The following is a 17,740-nucleotide window of genomic DNA, read 5'->3' on the forward strand; positions in this document are numbered from 1 at the left end:
AAGGTCTTTACCCCAGTACAGATGTCAAAGGAGATTAATAATGGTATGTACCTCATGGGATTACTGTGGGGATTAAAGGAAATAACTCAGACCAAAGAGCTGAACACAGTATCTGTGAATACTCAGTGCTCGCTAAATGCTAACTATATTTTTGAACGAACGCTCTTTAACCAGATGGGTTCAACCAGAATAAAGCCATCACCACAGACTTTTTAAATTTCTGGTGTACACCAGAAATACATAGGCATTTACACATGATGATAATGATGGCAATATGCAAATTACCAAATTTTGCTTTTTATCACAAAATCCATGCTTCTATCAAGCAATCACCCTACTGATGTCCACTATCCAGAAGAGGCTCGTAGCCTATTTCCTTCTGTGCCCAACAACCGAAAAAGAGAATCAGGTCAACTCCAAGCCCACAGGTAAACGATACAAAGCTTTAAGGAAGGGCTCCTTCCAGTATAGAAGCACTCAATTATTTCATTACAGACAACTTAATTTTTTAAAATATAAAGGAATCAGGAAGTTGGGTAAGAATTACTTATTCTAGAGAAACATATGGGCAGTTTTCAGAAAGCAGGAGAAGGTAAAGTAAGAAATCATGCCATACTAGAAAGTCTCGGGCACAAGCTCTAAGCCCCAGGTAGCATTTTCCAACATGAAAACCTGTCCTCCCTAGTCATCTCTGCCTTCAAACCTGTGTGTCCTGCCTCACAAGTAAATCCTGAAAGCCAAAATTACGTCTCAGACGGACACAACAGAGGCAGGATGAGTTTCTATGAGAGTTCTTTATGTTCACTGTGGCTACCAAAGCTATTCTGAACAGAAAATAAACGAAAAGCAGCCTTACCAATAATGGCATTGTTTCCTCCAAGTTCTAACAAACTTCTCCCTTTAAAAACACAAACACACATTAAAGCCCATTTTAGTATTTAACGCACACTGCAAGACAGCCTGAAATCACAGCCTATTTCAATCACGTTCTTAATTTATTTTCAGATTCCAAATGTAGCATGAGTATTGCATCCATGTCAAACTTCTTGATTTTCATAACTGTACCGTGCTTATATGGCACAAGGTCTGTACTGGTAAGATATACACCAAAATATTTAGTGGTAAAGAAACACAATGTTTTCAACATTTCTTCAAAGGTTAAAAATAAACCAATAAGCACCCACAGTTTATGTGCATGCGTGCATGTTGCTAGAGAGAGAAAATGATAAATGGGGCAACACAGAAGCCACTGGGTGAATTTCATTAAAGGTATATAGGAATTCCTTGTGTTAGTCTTGTAACTTTTCTCTCATTGTGAAATTATACCCCCTGAAACTGTAAGTCTGCGAAATTGTGTAATTTGCCAAGATATTAACCAGAGAATTACCATATGACCTAGCAATCCACTTCTGGGTCCTTAACCAATAGCTAAAAGGTGGAAACAACCCAAGGGTCCATCAAAAAATGAGCGAATAAACAAAAATATTATCCAGCTCTAAAAAGGAAGATTATGACACATGCCACCACCTTTAAGACATGCTATGTAAAGTAAGCCAGCCACAGAAGGACAAATACTGGGTGGTGATGCTACTCATAGGAGGTTCTTAGACTGGTCAAATCCATGAAGAAAGAAAGCAGAATGATGTGCCAAGGGCTGGAGGATGGCAGAATTGGGGAGTTCGTTTTTAATGAGGATAAAATTGGGAAAACAAAAAAGTTCTGGAGAGGGATGGTGGTAACGGTTGCCCAGCAATGAAAATGTACTTAATGACACAGAAGTATACACTTAAAATAGTTAAAATGATAAATTTTGTTATATACTATATATATAAATATATAAATACAGACACATTTCTTTTACCCCAATAAAAAGTTAAGAAATTAAAAAAAAAATTTAAATCAGAAAGTATCAAATAGGCAGAAAGCTATGGCTCATGAGTCACCATGAAATCTCTCCTCATCATCTGATACAGCGCCTTCAAATCTCTTTCCTGTTCATTTATATTTTCTTGACATCACAGGAACTAATTTGCTCTTACACCTTCTCCTAAGTTGTTAAGAGCTGTTTAAAAATATCACTGCATACTACGGAACAAATTTTACTTAGCTCCTGCTCTCGTGTTGGATAATACTGATCACTGATCATCAACCTCTTGATTATCTAGTTCAGTCAGGGCCAAAGGGTAGGTCTATTAGAGCTCCTGATAAACATGCCAACTTACATTCCAGGAAAGTTACACAGCAGGCTACGAACACCATTCCTACCATACACACCTCAGCAATAAAGAACAGAGATTGGCCTCGACTTCAGAGCCGTGTTTACTGCTGATCTTTTGAATATCTTTCCTCAAATGCCCTTTAAAATCCGCTTCTACGTAAATAACTACTACTTATTTGTGATATCAGGAGCACTTGTGGCAGCAGGAGAATATGTTCTCTCTCCAATGCTCTGAAACAGTTAAGCACCCAGGGGACAATATAAGGAGATGCGGCTGTCGTGACCAGAAGTCACTGCTACTTATCAGCTGCAGTCTTTACTACAACAGAGGATTTAATGATAGCCTGGCCGGCTACAGAGGACGACGATGCTACCTGCTAAGAAAATGAAGGCAACAGCGGAATCTACACCTAACATGGGATCCTGTGGCCTGGCCTCAAGGGAAGGGACCTATACATTCCGTACCCTCCTACTCCTCTACGTGCTCCCTAACTAGACTCATAACCACCAACCCTCTCCAAGAAAAGAACCTGTAACTGACAGCAGACGGATACGTGTTTCTAAAGACTATAATCCTTCTACTAAACTACTACTTAAGAGAATAACCAACTACAGCTTTGAGTAAGAAAAAGGGGAAAGAAGGAAGAGATGAATCTGCTCGTGGAAGCAGCAGGATTAAGGATCTTGAGCACCCCGGCACAAGTTTCTTGGGCCAGGTGTGGCTCTTCGAACAAGTATCTATTCAGAAGCTTTGCCCATTTTTTAATTGGGTTGTGTTTCATATTGTTGAATTTTAAGAGTTCTTTATTTATTCTAGATACAAATCTCTCATCAATAAAGGATCTGCAAATATCTTCTCCCATTCTGTAGGTTTCTCTTTCCACCTTTTTGTTAAGTTTCTTTGGAAGCACCGAAGTTTTATTTTTGATGAAGTCTACTTAATCTTTTGTTGCTTGTGCTTTAGGTGTCATATCCAAGAAACCACTGCCTTGACTATTCCTACGTTTTTTTCTATGAGTTTGACAGTTCTGGCTCCTATGTTCAGGTCTTCGGAACATTATTTTTTATGTGTAAGATGAAGTAGGGGTCTAATTTCATACCTATGTACATGGATATCTGGTTGTCCCAGCACCCTTTGTTGAAAAAGACTACTCTTTCTCCAATGAAATGTCTTGGCACCCTTATCAAAAATCAAATGACCATAACTGGAAGGGTTTATTTCTGGACTCAGTTATTTCATTGATCCTGACGTCTAGCCTTATGCCAATACATCATCTTGATTACTGTATTTTTGTACCAAGTTGTGTTTTCAGGAAGTATGGGTCCTCAAAATTTGTTCTTTTTCAAGACTGTTTCAGCTGCTTTGAGTCCTCCACAGTTCATCTAAATTTCAGGATCAGCCTGTCGATTTCTGCACAGAAGCCAGGTGACACTTTGAAAGGGACTGCAATCAATCTGTAGATTACTTGGGCAGTATTGCTCTTAGGCTGTAACAATACCGTTTTCCAGAAAGTGAAGATGGGACGTCTTTACATCTACTTAGAGCTTCTTTAATTTCCTTCAACGATACTCTGTAGTATTCTGTGTGAAAGACTTCACCTCCTTCTTTAATTTTTTTTTAAGATTTTATTTTTAAGTAACCTCCACACCAATGTGGGGCTCCACCTCACAACTCAAAGATGAAGAGTTGCATGCTCTACCTACTGAGCCAGCCAGGTGCCCCTGTTCAATTTATTATTAAGTATTTTATTCTTTTAGGGGTACCTGGGTGTTCAGTCAGCTGACCGTCTGCCTTCAGCTAGCTCGGGTCATGACCTCAGGGTCCTGGGATCAAGCCCCACATCAGGCTCCCCGCTCAACAGGGAAACTGCTTCTCCCTCTGTTCCTGCCCCCTGCTTGTGCTCTTTCTCCCAAATAAATAAATAAATAAAATCTTTCTTTAAAAAAGGTATTTTATTCTTTTTGACACTACTGTAAACGCAATTGTCTTTTCAGAATTTCATTTCCAGGCTGTTCATCGTTAAGGTATAGGAATACAAATGATTTCTGGATAGTGATCATGAATCTTGCAACCTGACCTTACTGAATAGCTCTAATGGCTTGTAAACTTCCTGTTTAAAAGCAACACCTGGAGTGCCTGGGTGGCTCAGTTGGATAAGCATCTGACGCTTGATCTTAGGGTCTTGAGTTCAAGCCCTGCACTGGGCTCCGTGCTGGGCATGGAGCCTACTTTAATAAATTAATTAAAGGCAATGCCTTCGGGATGGGGAAAATAAACAAATAAAAGCAACACCTTTATAGCAAAACACCTGGCAGATTTAGTAGTCAAGTCTCACTTTAGGCTAGGGTTAGTCAAAATTCAGCAAAACCGCCAAAAACTGACAGTCGATATTATCCTTGCCAAACACTTCTGACAGAAATCAAGAAATGTATTTGATAGGATTTCGCTTTGGTCGTTTAGAGGAAAAATGACATGCCTTCCCAAATTATGCTCTTAAGGTTGCAGTCTCCCCATTCATAACTGTACCCCTTTTCTCTTTTACTTGGACATTCAAACAAACATGGCCGGTGTCCCCACTGAAAGGAGAAAAACCCAACTTTGAGATTTCATATCCACAGCTGAGGGAATAGCAATGCTCATGAGAAAGCCAACACTTACCAAACCTCTCCTGCACCATAAGGGCCACCTGTTTTCCCACCTGGGTGCTCCCGGTGAAGGACAGCAGGTTCACCCGCTCATCTTTGGCCATTGCTGTGCTGCAGGGGAACAAACAAGGTCACCCAGGCAGAGAAGCCCAGCAATGGCGCCACCTACTGGCACCAGGCCAGAGCACTCTGACAGGATTCCTCATCGCGATACAAGTAAGTCTATCCCAAGAGCGCGAGGAAAGGTCTTCATGAAAATGAACTAGATTTTCACAAGCAGAACCATACAGTCCAACAGGCTCACCTGGTTTGGGAGCTCTGTGTACACAGAAATCACCTTGAGGACACTGTTAAGGATGAAAGTCCTGGGGCACCTAGGTGGCTCAGTTCGTTAAGCTGCCGACTCTTGGTTTCGTCTCAGGTCATGATCTCAGGGTCCTGGGATCTAGCCCCACATCAGGCTCCACACTCAGTGGGGTGTCTGCTTCAGGATTCTCCCTCCTTCTGTCCCTCCTCCCACTCACTCTTGAGTGCTCTCTCTCTCTCAAATAAGTATATAAAAAAATAAAGGATGAAAGTCTTTCCTATACATCATAACCTTAGTATTTCCTTGGTGAGCACCCCAATTATGTTGCACACTCCTAAACTATTAATTCCTTTAAGAATTAAAAGTCTGAAGGGCGCCTGGGTGGCTCAGTCGTTGGGCAGCTGCCTTCGGCTCCGGTCATGATCCCAGGGTCCTGGGATCAAGTCCCGCATCGGGCTCCCTGCTCAGTGGGGAGCCTGCTTCTCCCTCTCCCACTCCCCCTGCTTGTGCTGTGTCAAACAAATAAAATCTTAAGAAAAAAAAAAATTAAAAGTCTGAACACTATAGGGAAACATCCTAAGTATCTCTCTTGGAAGCTCACTTTAAATAAAGACTGTGCTAGGATTTCTAGTTACCTCTAAGAAATATAGACCAGACCCTATAGTTCTGAATATCTTGGCTCTGGGTTCTGGGCTTCAAAGGGCTTGGTATGAGCCAAGCAGATCAGCCACAGCATGAGACTAACCGTTGGGCTGGGACAGCTTGATGGGATAATGCATGCAGATGTCCCCAGGTTCAGCCCAGCAAACATGAGCACTGATACTCAGAGTGGCTGTTACTTAAGGCACGCCTGCAAACACTCCTCCATCTGAGCTAGTCCAAGACCCATGTGAAGGACTGGATGCTCAAAGAGCACAAAAGACTAGGTCTTTTGTTACAATGCTGTAAATGACATGTAGATGATATTTCACTAGGTACTCTACATGTAGAAGTTGTATTTCCTAATATTTTCTCATTTCTATCAAAAGGACAAATGTATTATTCCTTTTTGAGACTGACCAGTAAGTGGAGTAGCATGGTAAGTGAAGGAGGGAGACCAATGTTTCAACAAAACCAGTGTGGGTTGTGACTCTGATGAGAGCACACCTAATTGAAGTCTAGGCCAGTAGTAGTAACTTCAACTTTCATCATGGATCAGGGCAATTATAGCTCCCAGCTTAAGAGGCTCTGATACCACGCTAAGTTAAAGAAACCAGACACAAAGCCCACATGTTGTAGGATTCCATTTACATGAAATGTCCCCCAAAAGGCACATCTAGAGAGACAAAAAGTACATGAGTGGTTGCCGGGGTGGGGGAAGGGAGGGGGTGCCAAGTGAGTGCTAATGGGGATAAGGCTCCTTCTTGGTATAATGAAAATGTTCTCGAAGACAGTAATGGTGATGGTTGCAAACACTGTGAATATTCTAAAAACCGCTCAATTGTACCTTTTTAAAGAGAGAATTTTACAGTATGTGATTTATATAGCCATTTTCTAAAAACAATACATATTTTAAAAAGATGCCATATCCCCAGAGGTCCCTTTTTTGTTCAGCTGAGGAACCTAGACAACAGGACAGGTTCTCAGCTGAAGGAGTGAGACACCAGACTCCATCCAATTCCACGGTTTGGCTTTCTAAGTAAGCACCTCTACGAACTAAGTGGCAGGAAGCCACACACTTCCCAAAGTTACAGGAGTTTCTTATTTTAGGCTATAAACACCTCACAAAACTAGCTCTGGGCAATTAAAAAGATAATTCTTACTCATCCTCCAATAAAGGCAAAGCCCAATGAGGTATGTGATAATAACGATTCGAAAAAAGTCCCTCTCCCCTCCTCAGCTGTCCTGGATTTCATTACTCTAATGAAGATGATCCTCACCAATCGACCCAGAATCCTTCAACAGAGAGCTGCTCTGGGCCCACTGACCTACCCGATGTCCGCTCCACCACAGGTCAGGGAACAGATCGCACCAGGCAGCTGGTTGTCCTCCAGGACCTTGGCTATTATCCTAGAAAGGGAAAAACAATTACTAAGAAAGGGAACAATTTCATTTCTAAGGGTTTTTTAAAACTAGGAATAATTTCCCACCACCTGACTTTCCTGTTGCAACTCTCTCCCCCCTTCCCTTACCTCCCGCCCCAAACACGCAGGCCTGGATGTCACCTGACATATTAGACACAAGATTTTCCAACACCTTAAAAACACAACTTATTTTCCCTAAAATCTTAAGAAGAAAAATACATGGGGCACCTGGGTGGCTCAGTCGGTTAAGAGTCTGACTCCTCATTTCAGCTCAGGTAATGATCTCAGGGTCGGGAGATCCAGCCCTCCATCAGGCTCCACACTGAGTGTGGGGCCTGCTTAAGATTTTCTCTCCCCCTCTCTCTGTCCCTCCCCGCCCCCCACCACTTCTCTCTTAAAAGAAAAAAGAAAAATACATGCACAAAAGTCAAAGACACAAAGCACTGGTCAGGTAGCTCAAGTGTTCATTGTTTTCAAAGATTTTCTGCCCAACTCTGAACACATGGCTGGATTCAAGATGGCAGACTGATCTTAGGGCATTTTTTTGGTCTCTTGCCCCAAGTCCATTAAAATGAGGGAAAGACATAAAAAGGAATAAGGACCATAACCTAGAAAAACGAAGAAAAGGAAAGGTGGTTCCCAATCAGCAAATGAGAAGGTTCAACACGTCGCTGCAAAGAGATACCACAGCCAGGTAAGTGGTTGAGGATGAAACAGGGAACGGGCTTCAAACTTAGAGGAGCCGCTGAGGAGACAGAGTAGAGGGGGCTGGACCTGCCGGCAGCACCTAAGTGAGTTCAAGACTAGTGCCCACTGGCCTCGCACCAAATCCTTGAGTCCAGAAGTATCAGCAGCCTGCAGGCTAGAGCACTGTGGGCCAGCAGAGCTTTTTCTTAAACATTATCCTACAACTTACGTTATTTGAGTTAAACACAGTTCAATGCCACTTAAATCTGACAATGAGCTATAAAAAAGGGCTCCAGTGATCCTGGTTTCTCTGACGTTGGGTTCTTTTCATTCATTTTGAGCATCCTGAGGCATTCGGGCCCAGAGAGAGCCAAGGCTCTTTTCATCTATCATCCTAACCTTCCAGCAACTTTCTAATTTAAATTTCACCAAAAAATCTAAATCCTATACCCACTTCCATAAAAAAGATCTCTTTGTTATACATATATTCTCCAACTGTCCCCCAAAATGTCCTTGATAGCGATTTTTTTCCTGTCCATCAAGGATCACACATGCAGCAGTCGTGTTTGAGACGAGATGTCAGGTTGTACAATTTCTTCCAGGGACTTAGGGTGTATCTACTGTCTGCGTAAGGAGACAGACTATTCTTCAAGGGTGGGGATTCTGCTTTGCACCTAGGCGTTCACCGAACCATCTCCCGTACTGCATGAGCCTCTCTGAAGAAGGTTAACTCTCTGGTTGTGCTGCCCTGGTTGCCTGGTAAATGTTGGAATATCAACAAGGCTACAGAGACACAGCATGACTTACGTTAGACATGACCCCTGAACTGGTCAACTCCACCTAGACTGGGATGACAACGGGAGAACTGGAAATGGGAACCTCAGGCTTTTTGGTCGTCCCTGAGCACAGGGACTCTTGGAACTTCATGTCCCTTGTGGGTAGCTAAGAGCTCTGCCTACGGAATTGTTCCAAGACATTTTGGGTACTGTGGGTCAGCTGTCAAATAAATAAAATCTTAAAAAAAAAAAAATTATCTGGAGTCGGCCATGTTCCCATATGAACATTTCAAATCCTCAGACTGTTTATTTATTTATTTTTTAAAGATTTTATTTATTTATTAGACAGACAGAGACACAGCGAGAGAGGGAACACAAGCAGGGGGAGAGGGAGAAGCAGGCTTCCCACAGAGCAGGGAGCCCGATGTGGGGCTCGATCCCAGGACCCTGGGATCATGACCTGAGCCGAAGGCAGACAGACGCTTAATGACCGAGCCACCCAGGTGCCCCCCTCAGACTGTTTAGCGCAAATACAAAAATAAGCTCAAAGCAGCAATCACCTAGAACATTTGGAACTGTTATCAAAATAGGTATTTTAAACCAGCTGCTTAATAACAACTGGCAAGTCTGTTTACTATATCAAGAGTAACTGTTTTGAGTTTTTTTGTTTTTTAAACTGCCTGGGAGGCAGCTCTTTCTGCCCACAGGTCCTGGCCCCGTGCTTTAATAAAACCACCTTTTCGCACCCAGAAAAAACAAAAACAACAACAAAAAACCTGTAACAACAACAAAAAACCCAAAAACCAAAAAAACTGCCTGGGAACCTCATCATTTTTATAGCTGTGTCCTGTCTCATGTCTCATGTGTTTTGCAGATTACAGTTGTCTGTATTACTTAATTATAATTTAAGTATAATTATAATGATAAATTTTAATTAAGTCAATAATAATTTAATTATTCAATTTAATTATCTTGCCTTGGAGGATAAGTTTCCTCAATATCACATATTCCTTTCAAGCAAATACTAACACACACTACTCTCTTTTTCAGCCCACGTTTCAATTCCTAAGCCACTGTCCCTAACTGAACTTCTAACATTAAGGACCCTCTTCCATAGAGACGCCACATGCTTCCTATGAGCAATTCTTCTAGTAGAGAAGGCAGACTATGCAACCAACGGAACATCAAGGACTGTCGACAATCATCACTCTACATGGGAAGGCACCCTCCTCTATACAGGCTCTAAATTCCACAATGACAGAACAGTAACACTGATTTTATGACCTAATCAGATTTGTCAAGTTCTCAAAAATGAAAAAAAATTTTTTGTAATCCAAAAATGAAGTACATTTCAGACATTGTTAGAATCAGTAGAACAGTGTTGTCATTTCTTTCTGTTTTGCTAACCACTGATTGAACAAAAGCAATAAATGCAGTAGCTGGGTAGAAGTCAAAACCATGAACACGTTCAGCAGTTACTAAATACAGCTCCTAAATTGCACGACTTCCTTTCCCCTGGATTTGTTTTTATTTGCCAAGTGACATAAAGGTTTATAAGAGCTCAATTTCAACATGTTAATCAATATCTGGCATGTTTCCAAAGAGTTCAATGATATGGCTCTGAAAGAGCTCCATATGCTGTAAAATGATTATCAAAATGTTACTACAATCCAAGAAGAAAGAGGCTATCCAAGTTCCATGCTTAAGTAAATGTGACCCTTCCACACTGAATTAAAAACCAGGGCCTACTGATCACCCTTTGAGATTATTCAACACTCAGGAAAAAGAAAGCCACACATACTTACTTTGTGACAGCTACACTAATGAGCGAAGTTGTTGGAGCTCCTTTCCTTGAGAGGGTTAAAAAAAAAAAAGGCAACTTAATTTGGTGGAAATCATAAGTACCTTTTACTGTCAAGCAGAACCAAAAGTCTTTGTGACAAGTTCTGTCCCGTTAGACCACGGAGCCTAGTAACTGAAATCAGAATCTGTCCTTCTTCAGCTTTGTGTTCCTGGGACCCACGGGACTATAAAATTTTGAAACATAAAAATGACAATTTTGAACCTGCTTGCTGCACTGAACACAGGAACTGTTACATTAACCTTTGTCAATTATGGAAATGGACATCTAGCAACATGAACTTCCGAAGTTCCCCAGAAGGCTCACAGGGCTGAGAAAAGCCATACGACTAGTCTTTATGGACTCAAATACCGGAAAGCGTGGGTCTCTTTGGCACCATGGTGCCAAATCATTAATCTCCCAATGATGCTTGGCTTTTGTAGACAGTCTGTGAATATATTCAACTGAATACAACATTACGGTTAAGGGAGTAAGTGGGACAGATGCCAAAAAGGCCAAGACAAGTCTCCTGGCTTTCCTGATCTCACCATGGAAGCTACAAACAGGGAAGTGTTTTGCCATCTGCAAAATAGACATTTCCCAACTAACTTCTACTATCACATATTTTATAAAGATGTAGAAGTTAATTAGCGATGGGAACACTGGCCAAGGGCTGCAGAATCACTTCCAGATTCACTATGAAATTTTCATGGGCGGAGAGCAGGGGAGTCAAATTTCACAAAGAAGGTTGTGGCTCTTTCCAAGTTCTTGTCTCTCCAACTTTTTAACTTCTTCCTAGAGTGGGGTATAAAGAATACATCCAGGTCTTTGTTCCCAGTTTCTGAAACAGCATCAGAACCCCTTGGAATTTCCTGAGGGGTATGTGTCTTTGTTATGCTAATGAGGTGACTTGAGGGGGGTGGTTGCTAGCCAGCTGCCGGGCAGGGGGGCTGGTCACCATAAAATCCAAGGATGTGATTAGAGGGTTGGAACTTTCAGCCCTCCCTGACTCCCTCCACCTATGGGGAAGGGAGGAGGGCGGAGAGAGCCCAATCACATGTCCAACGATTTAATCAACTGTGCCTTTGTAAGGAAATCCCAAGAAAAACTGTAGACACCAAGATCAGTGCAGCTTCTTTGGTAGGTAGGGTGACATGCCCAGCTAAACTGGGAGAAGGCATAGAAGCTCTGCATCTGGTTCCCTTTTACACCTTACCCTATGTGTATCCTTTAAAATTAAATTATAATCAAGTGCCTGGTTAGCTCAGTTGGTAGAGTATGAGACTTTTAAAACAAAACTGTTAAATTTAAGATTACCTTTAAAATTAAACTATAATCAAGTGCCTGGTTAGCTCAGTTGGTAGAGTATAAGACTTTTAAAATAAAACTGTAATCATTAAACATAGCATTGTCTTGAGTTCCGTGGGTCATTCTAGTGAATTATTGAAACTGAAGATTTGTGGGGACCTCCCAATTTATACAAGGCTGGCCAGAACTGCAGGTGTCCTGGTGACACTTGTGGCTTTTACCTGAAGTGGAAACAGCCTTGGGGAAGACTGAGCCCTGAAACCTATAGAGCCTGACACTTAACTCTTACAGTATACTCACTTGGGGTGGAAAGAGCTGGAAACAAGAGTGGGCACAAGCCTTTGCCAAAAAAAAGGCAAAAAAATTAATTCCACCAATGGCAAAATACATAATAAAAAATCAGCACTGTACAACTAGCAGGTGTGACTTACATGTTCATCGAAGAGTCGGATATTAGAAAACATTTCGATACATTTAAAATCCTTTGAGCAGTACCTGAAAACGGCTACTTTTATCATCTTATTACTGCCTAAGAAGGTGAGGTCTTACCAAAGGCAGACATTCCCACAGATCATTGCGATGGCATTGTTCCAACCATACACTGCCACCGGGAAGTTGAACGCAGTGATGATGCCAACCAGGCCTACAGGATTCCACTGTTCAATGAGCACGTGGCCAGGTCCTGAGGACACGGGATGGGGCAGAACATGCTTAAGCCATTATCTTAATGCATTTGATGGTAATAATAACAACAGAGTCTGAAATCATTCAGAGAAAGAAGGTGCACCAGACCCAGTGGGGATTCAGAGGCCTTGCAATGGATCCCTTTACACAGGTACATTAATTAGCATACAATAAAGCTGTTACTACTATGCTGGGTTATACACTGTACGGATACCATTATGCCTCTGATGCTCACAGGTGCCCTGTGTGGAGCAGGGCAGCATCAGCACCATCTGGGAGACAAGAAAACTTCAAAGAGGCGATGAGAGGTGCCCCAGATGATATGCATGCCAAGGGCATGACCCAGGACCTGTGACTCCTGGTCTTTACGTTGCCTGTAAAGCCCTTGGCCAACCTCTCCAAAGAGAGACAAGGTGGCTCATTTATAAGAAAAAAGAACAGCTCTAAGAATTACATGCATGTTAAATGAAGTGCATAAGTCTTTATGTTCATATAAGAAAATGAGAAATAGAAAGAAAAACATGTATCTTATGGGGCGCCTGGGTGGCTCAGTCGTTAAGCGTCTGCCTTCGGCTCAGGTCATGATCCCAGGGTCCTGGAATCGAGCCCCATATCGGGCTCCCTGCTCGGCCGGAAGCCCGCTTCTCCCTCTCCCTGCCACTCCTCCTGCTTGTGTTCCCTCTCTTGCTGTCTCTCTCTCTGTCAAATAAATAACATCTTAAAAAAAAAAAACCTATTAGAAAAATATGTATCTTGGGGCGCCTGGGTGGCTCAGTTGGTTAAGCAACTGCCTTCGGCTCAGGTCATGATCCTGGAGTCCCGGGATCGAGTCCCGCATCGGACTCCCTGCTCAGCGGGAAGCCTGCTTCTCCCTCTGACCCTCCTCCCTCTCTTGCTATCTCTCAAATAAATAAATAAAAATCTTAAAAAAAAAAAAAAAAAAAAAAGGGCGTCTGGGTGGCTCAGTTGGTTAAGTGACTGCCTTCGGCTCAGGTCATGATCCCGGAGTTCCGGGATCGAGTCCCGCATCGGGCTCCCTGCTCAGTAAGGGAGCCTGCTTCTCCCTCTGACCCTCCCCCCTCTCACGTACTCTCTCTCTCTCTCTCATTCTCTCTCTGTCAAATAAATAAATCTTTAAAAAATAATAATAAAAAGAAAAAAAGAAAAAAAAAGAAAAGTATGTATCTTATATACAAATTTTAAATGTAACATCACCCACCATCCCACATAATAATAAAAAGAAAAAAAGAAAAATATGTATCTTATATACAAATTTTAAATGTAACATCACCCACCATCCCACAAGGGGCGTATTTTAATCTAAGGCAGCCGGAGCAGTGAACTGGAACAGTAAGGTGACAGCTCACAGAGTTAAAACCACAAACTGGGAAGGTGGGGCTCCCAGCCGTCCATCTTTCTGGCCACACTCTCGCTGTGGGAACACAGAACCCAGCAGTAGCTGCCCTCCCTCCCAGGCCCCCCTTTAGCTGAACTCAATCCCCCTAGAGATGATGTGCTGACACAGCCTCTTCCTGGCCCTCCCCTCATCCTCGCCCCACCCCCCACCCCCCCACCCCCCCCCACCCCCCCGGCAAGGAGGCCAGCACAGCCCTGATGCCCTCCGTCCCCTGCTTACAAGCCTGTGGTGTCTGGATGGCTACTGTAGCTGTCCACAGGACAAAATCCAAGTTCTTCACCAGGACGGGTCCCTTCCCGGGGCTCCATCACCACCCTGTCTCTCCCCTCACACGGTGCCCTCAAGCTATGCTGAAGCAAGGCAATTGCCAAGTAAGCCACGTCCTCCCACCTTAAATCACAGACTTCTTCCCAGTGGCAGAGCACCCCTGCCCCAGCACCCCACCCATCTCCTCCTTGAGGCCTGACCTTGCATTACTGTCTCCTAGGGGCGCTTCCTGACTGCCTCGCAAGGCTGGCTCAGGGTCACCACCCTCCCCGGCACCCCGTCACAGTACCTACCATGCTCTGTTACAATTATCCCATTCCTTGTCTCGCACTTGCTTCCCACCCTAAAACATAAGATACCTTGAAACTTATAAATTCCTTCAGGACAGGGCACCTGGGTGGCTCAGTCGGTTAAACCTCTGACTCTTGATTTCGGCTCAGGTCATAATCTCAGGGTGGTGAGATCAAGCCCCATGTAAGGCTCTGCATTGGGCATGAAGTCTGCTTAAGATCCTCCCTCCCCCTCTCCCCCTCCCCCTGCCCCACTAATATGCACACTTGCTTGCTCTCTCAATCAATTAATTAATTCCTTCAGGACAAGGACAATGCCTTACTGATCAAGTATCACTATCAGTTCACCTGGCACTTGGTACACACTCAGTAAGCATTTACTACATTAATGAAATCAAAGTTACCCGAAAAGCCTCTGCATAGATAGATGAATAACCTACTCTTCTAAAAAATGTGCCAACAACAGAAAAAGATTTTAATTGGTGAGGCAGACATCTCAGTAGGTATAAATCAAAGAATTCTGTTCCTTGTTTGCCCATGGGTACTTCTCCAAACTGGCAATTTACTTTTTTAACTAGAAAAGCCTATTGAAAATGATTAGTAATGGGCACCTAGGTGGCTCAGTCGGTTGGGTGTCTGCCTTTGGCTTAGGTCATGACCCCCACAGTCCTGGGATTCAACGCCACCTGGGGCTCCCTGTGGCTGAGAGTCTGCTGAGAGTCTGCGAGGCTGAGACTCCCTGCTGAGAGGCTGAGACTCCCTGCTGAGAGTCTGCTGAGAGGCTGAGAGTCTGAGGCTGAGACTCCCTGCTGAGAGTCTGCTTCTGCCTCTCCTTTTGTCCCTCCTCCCCACTGGTGCTCTCTTTCTCACTCTCTCTCAAATAAATAAGACCTTAAAAAGAAAAAATGATCAGTAACATAAAATTCACCTTGGATAATGGGAATCATTGTTATATACCTAATTAAAGACAGTAAAAAAAAAAAATTCCAATTCTTTCCACCAGTAGGAAATTTGCCAAATATGCCAAGAAAAACAGGAAAATGTGCTCTTTAAAAAAATATATTACTTTCCTGATTATAAATGTAATATAACATCATGGAAGTTTTTGAAAATAGAGAAAAACAGACAATAACAACCATCAATAATTCTGCTACACACAGACAACCAGTCACTGCTCTGGCTGACTTGCACCCCTTGGTACTTTTTCTTTTTCTTTTTTTTTTAAGATTTTATTTATTTATTTGACAGAGAGATAGAGAGAGCCAGAGAGCACAAATGGTGGGGGGAGAATGGCACAGGGAGAGGGAGAAGCAGGCTTCCTGATGAGAGTGAGCCCGATGTGGGGCTCGATCCTAGGACCTCGGGATCATGACCTGAACCAAAGGCAGACGCTTAACCGACTGAGCCACCCAGGTGCCCCCCTTGGTACTTTCTCTGCAGACATGCGGTCGCCTGTTTTGCTCCATTAACACTGCCAACGTTACAGATCACAAAAACCCTTATCCTCACTGTTGAAACCTCCTCCGAGTACAAGGTCAGTCCCTGCAACATAGAGTAACAGCAAAAAATTGGAAATGCCCTACATATATCCATCATTTAGGAACTGGCTTAAAAAATTAAGTGTCCTCACAAACAATAGAAAGGCATAAAAAAAGATGAAGTCCCTTACTGGAATAATAAGCAACAATCTCTAAGACACACTAAGTAAAAAATTAGTACAGAACAGACCATATAGCTTGCTAATGTTGGTGTTCCTAAAGGACACGTGTTTGCCTGCAAAACCTCTAAAAAGATAAAGAAGAAACCAGAAACATTCACTATTTCCATGGGAATACTAGGGAGTATCCAGGGAGGTAGGAAGAAAACTTTTTCATCCTTTACCTTTTTACTCCTTTCCAATTTTGTGATATGAATTTATCACCTCTTAAAAAAAAAAACATTAAAATAATTTAAGTAAATACAACTTTCTCGGGGCACCTGGGTGGCTCGGTCAGTTAAGCGTCTGCCTTCGGCTCAGGTCATGATCCCAGGGTCCTGGGATGGAGCCCCGCATCGGGCTCCCTGCTCCGCGGGAAGCCTGCTTCTCCCTCTCCCCCTGCTTGTGTTCCCTTTCTGTGTCTCTCTCTGTCAAAATAAATAAATAAATTCTTTAAAAAAAAAAAAAATACAACTTTCTCATAAAGTGTGGGGTTAGGGGCACCTGGGTATCTCAGTTGGTTAAGCATCTGCCTTCGGCTCAGGTCATGATCCCAGGGTCCTGGGATCGAGGCCCATGTTAGGCTCCCTGCTCCACGGGGAGCCTGCTTCTCCCTCTGCCTCTCCCTCTGCCGCTCCCCCCTGCTTGTGCTGTCAAATAAATACATAAAAGCTTAAAAAAAGAAAAAAAAAAAACAAAGTGTGGGGTTAGGGGAAAGCAATCTCCACTAAGTATGACTTTTTAAATGTATTAATAGACTACCAAAATTAGCTTAACATTTGTCATATGATAAGGCATTTAGGTCATTTCAAATTGTTCCTGTTGATACTATAATGAATACCATTATATATAAACCTTTGTCATATTTCAGAGTATTTACTCAAATTAGTCTTGAAACTGGTATTAAACATCTTGGGCCCTTTGGATTTATTTTCAAATTGTTTTCCTGATGGACTGGTGATTCATGTTACCAAAAGTCCCCATAAAAGAGTGGCTATCTCACCCACGGACTTCCCAAAACGGAGTTTTCTCTTTAAAAACAGAAAAATTTAACAAGTATCTTGATCTGATATTTTCACCTATTTTAATTTACATTTGTTAGTACAGATACTAAAGACATTTTCATATATTTACATGCTACATGAAATTCCTCTTCTGAAAACCATTCACAGCAAGGGCATTTTTTTGGAGTATGGCCTAAGAGGAAAGAAGTCTCAGCTTAAATGACTTTCAGTTAAAGTAAGTCTTAGTTTAACTTACTTTCCGAAGGCAAAATGGGTCCTCCAATCATCCGCGATAAGCCAACAGCATAATCACAAACATCCACGTACTCCTGAACTTCTCCCACACCTTCCACTAAGATTTTCCCCATCTCCAAAGACACCTAAAAAACCAAAAAGCCAAGAAGCAATTTTGCAACACAATTCATGTTTTAAATACTAAATTTATGAGGTGGGGGGTGGGGGAGCTGGTGCAGAAGGAAGCAAACTGCATTTCTTGTCTATTTTGTGGAGGTATAAACTTCAGAAAGTCTGTTATTA

At 42.6% G+C, this 17,740-nt stretch overlaps 1 protein-coding gene across 2 annotated transcripts in view; it reads right to left on the minus strand.

Moving 5' to 3' along the window:
• Positions 1-17,740, minus strand: part of ALDH7A1 (aldehyde dehydrogenase 7 family member A1) — a 42,581-nt gene that overhangs the window by 15,045 nt on the left and 9,796 nt on the right. For both annotated transcript variants that reach the window (XM_028103677.2, XM_088023246.1), the window contains exons 5-10: positions 17,460-17,583; positions 12,395-12,527; positions 10,503-10,547; positions 7,143-7,220; positions 4,878-4,975; positions 857-898 (exon numbers count right to left, since the gene is read on the minus strand). In XM_028103677.2, the coding sequence (XP_027959478.1) occupies positions 857-898; positions 4,878-4,975; positions 7,143-7,220; positions 10,503-10,547; positions 12,395-12,527; positions 17,460-17,583 (520 nt within the window). The remainder of the gene's footprint in view (positions 1-856; positions 899-4,877; positions 4,976-7,142; positions 7,221-10,502; positions 10,548-12,394; positions 12,528-17,459; positions 17,584-17,740) is intronic.

This window comes from Eumetopias jubatus, unplaced genomic scaffold, assembly GCF_037043125.1.
Source record: "Eumetopias jubatus isolate StellerSeaLion01/CBP00866 unplaced genomic scaffold, mEumJub1_p1.0 scaffold_5, whole genome shotgun sequence".
In the NCBI taxonomy this organism is placed as follows: Eukaryota; Metazoa; Chordata; class Mammalia; order Carnivora; family Otariidae; genus Eumetopias; species Eumetopias jubatus.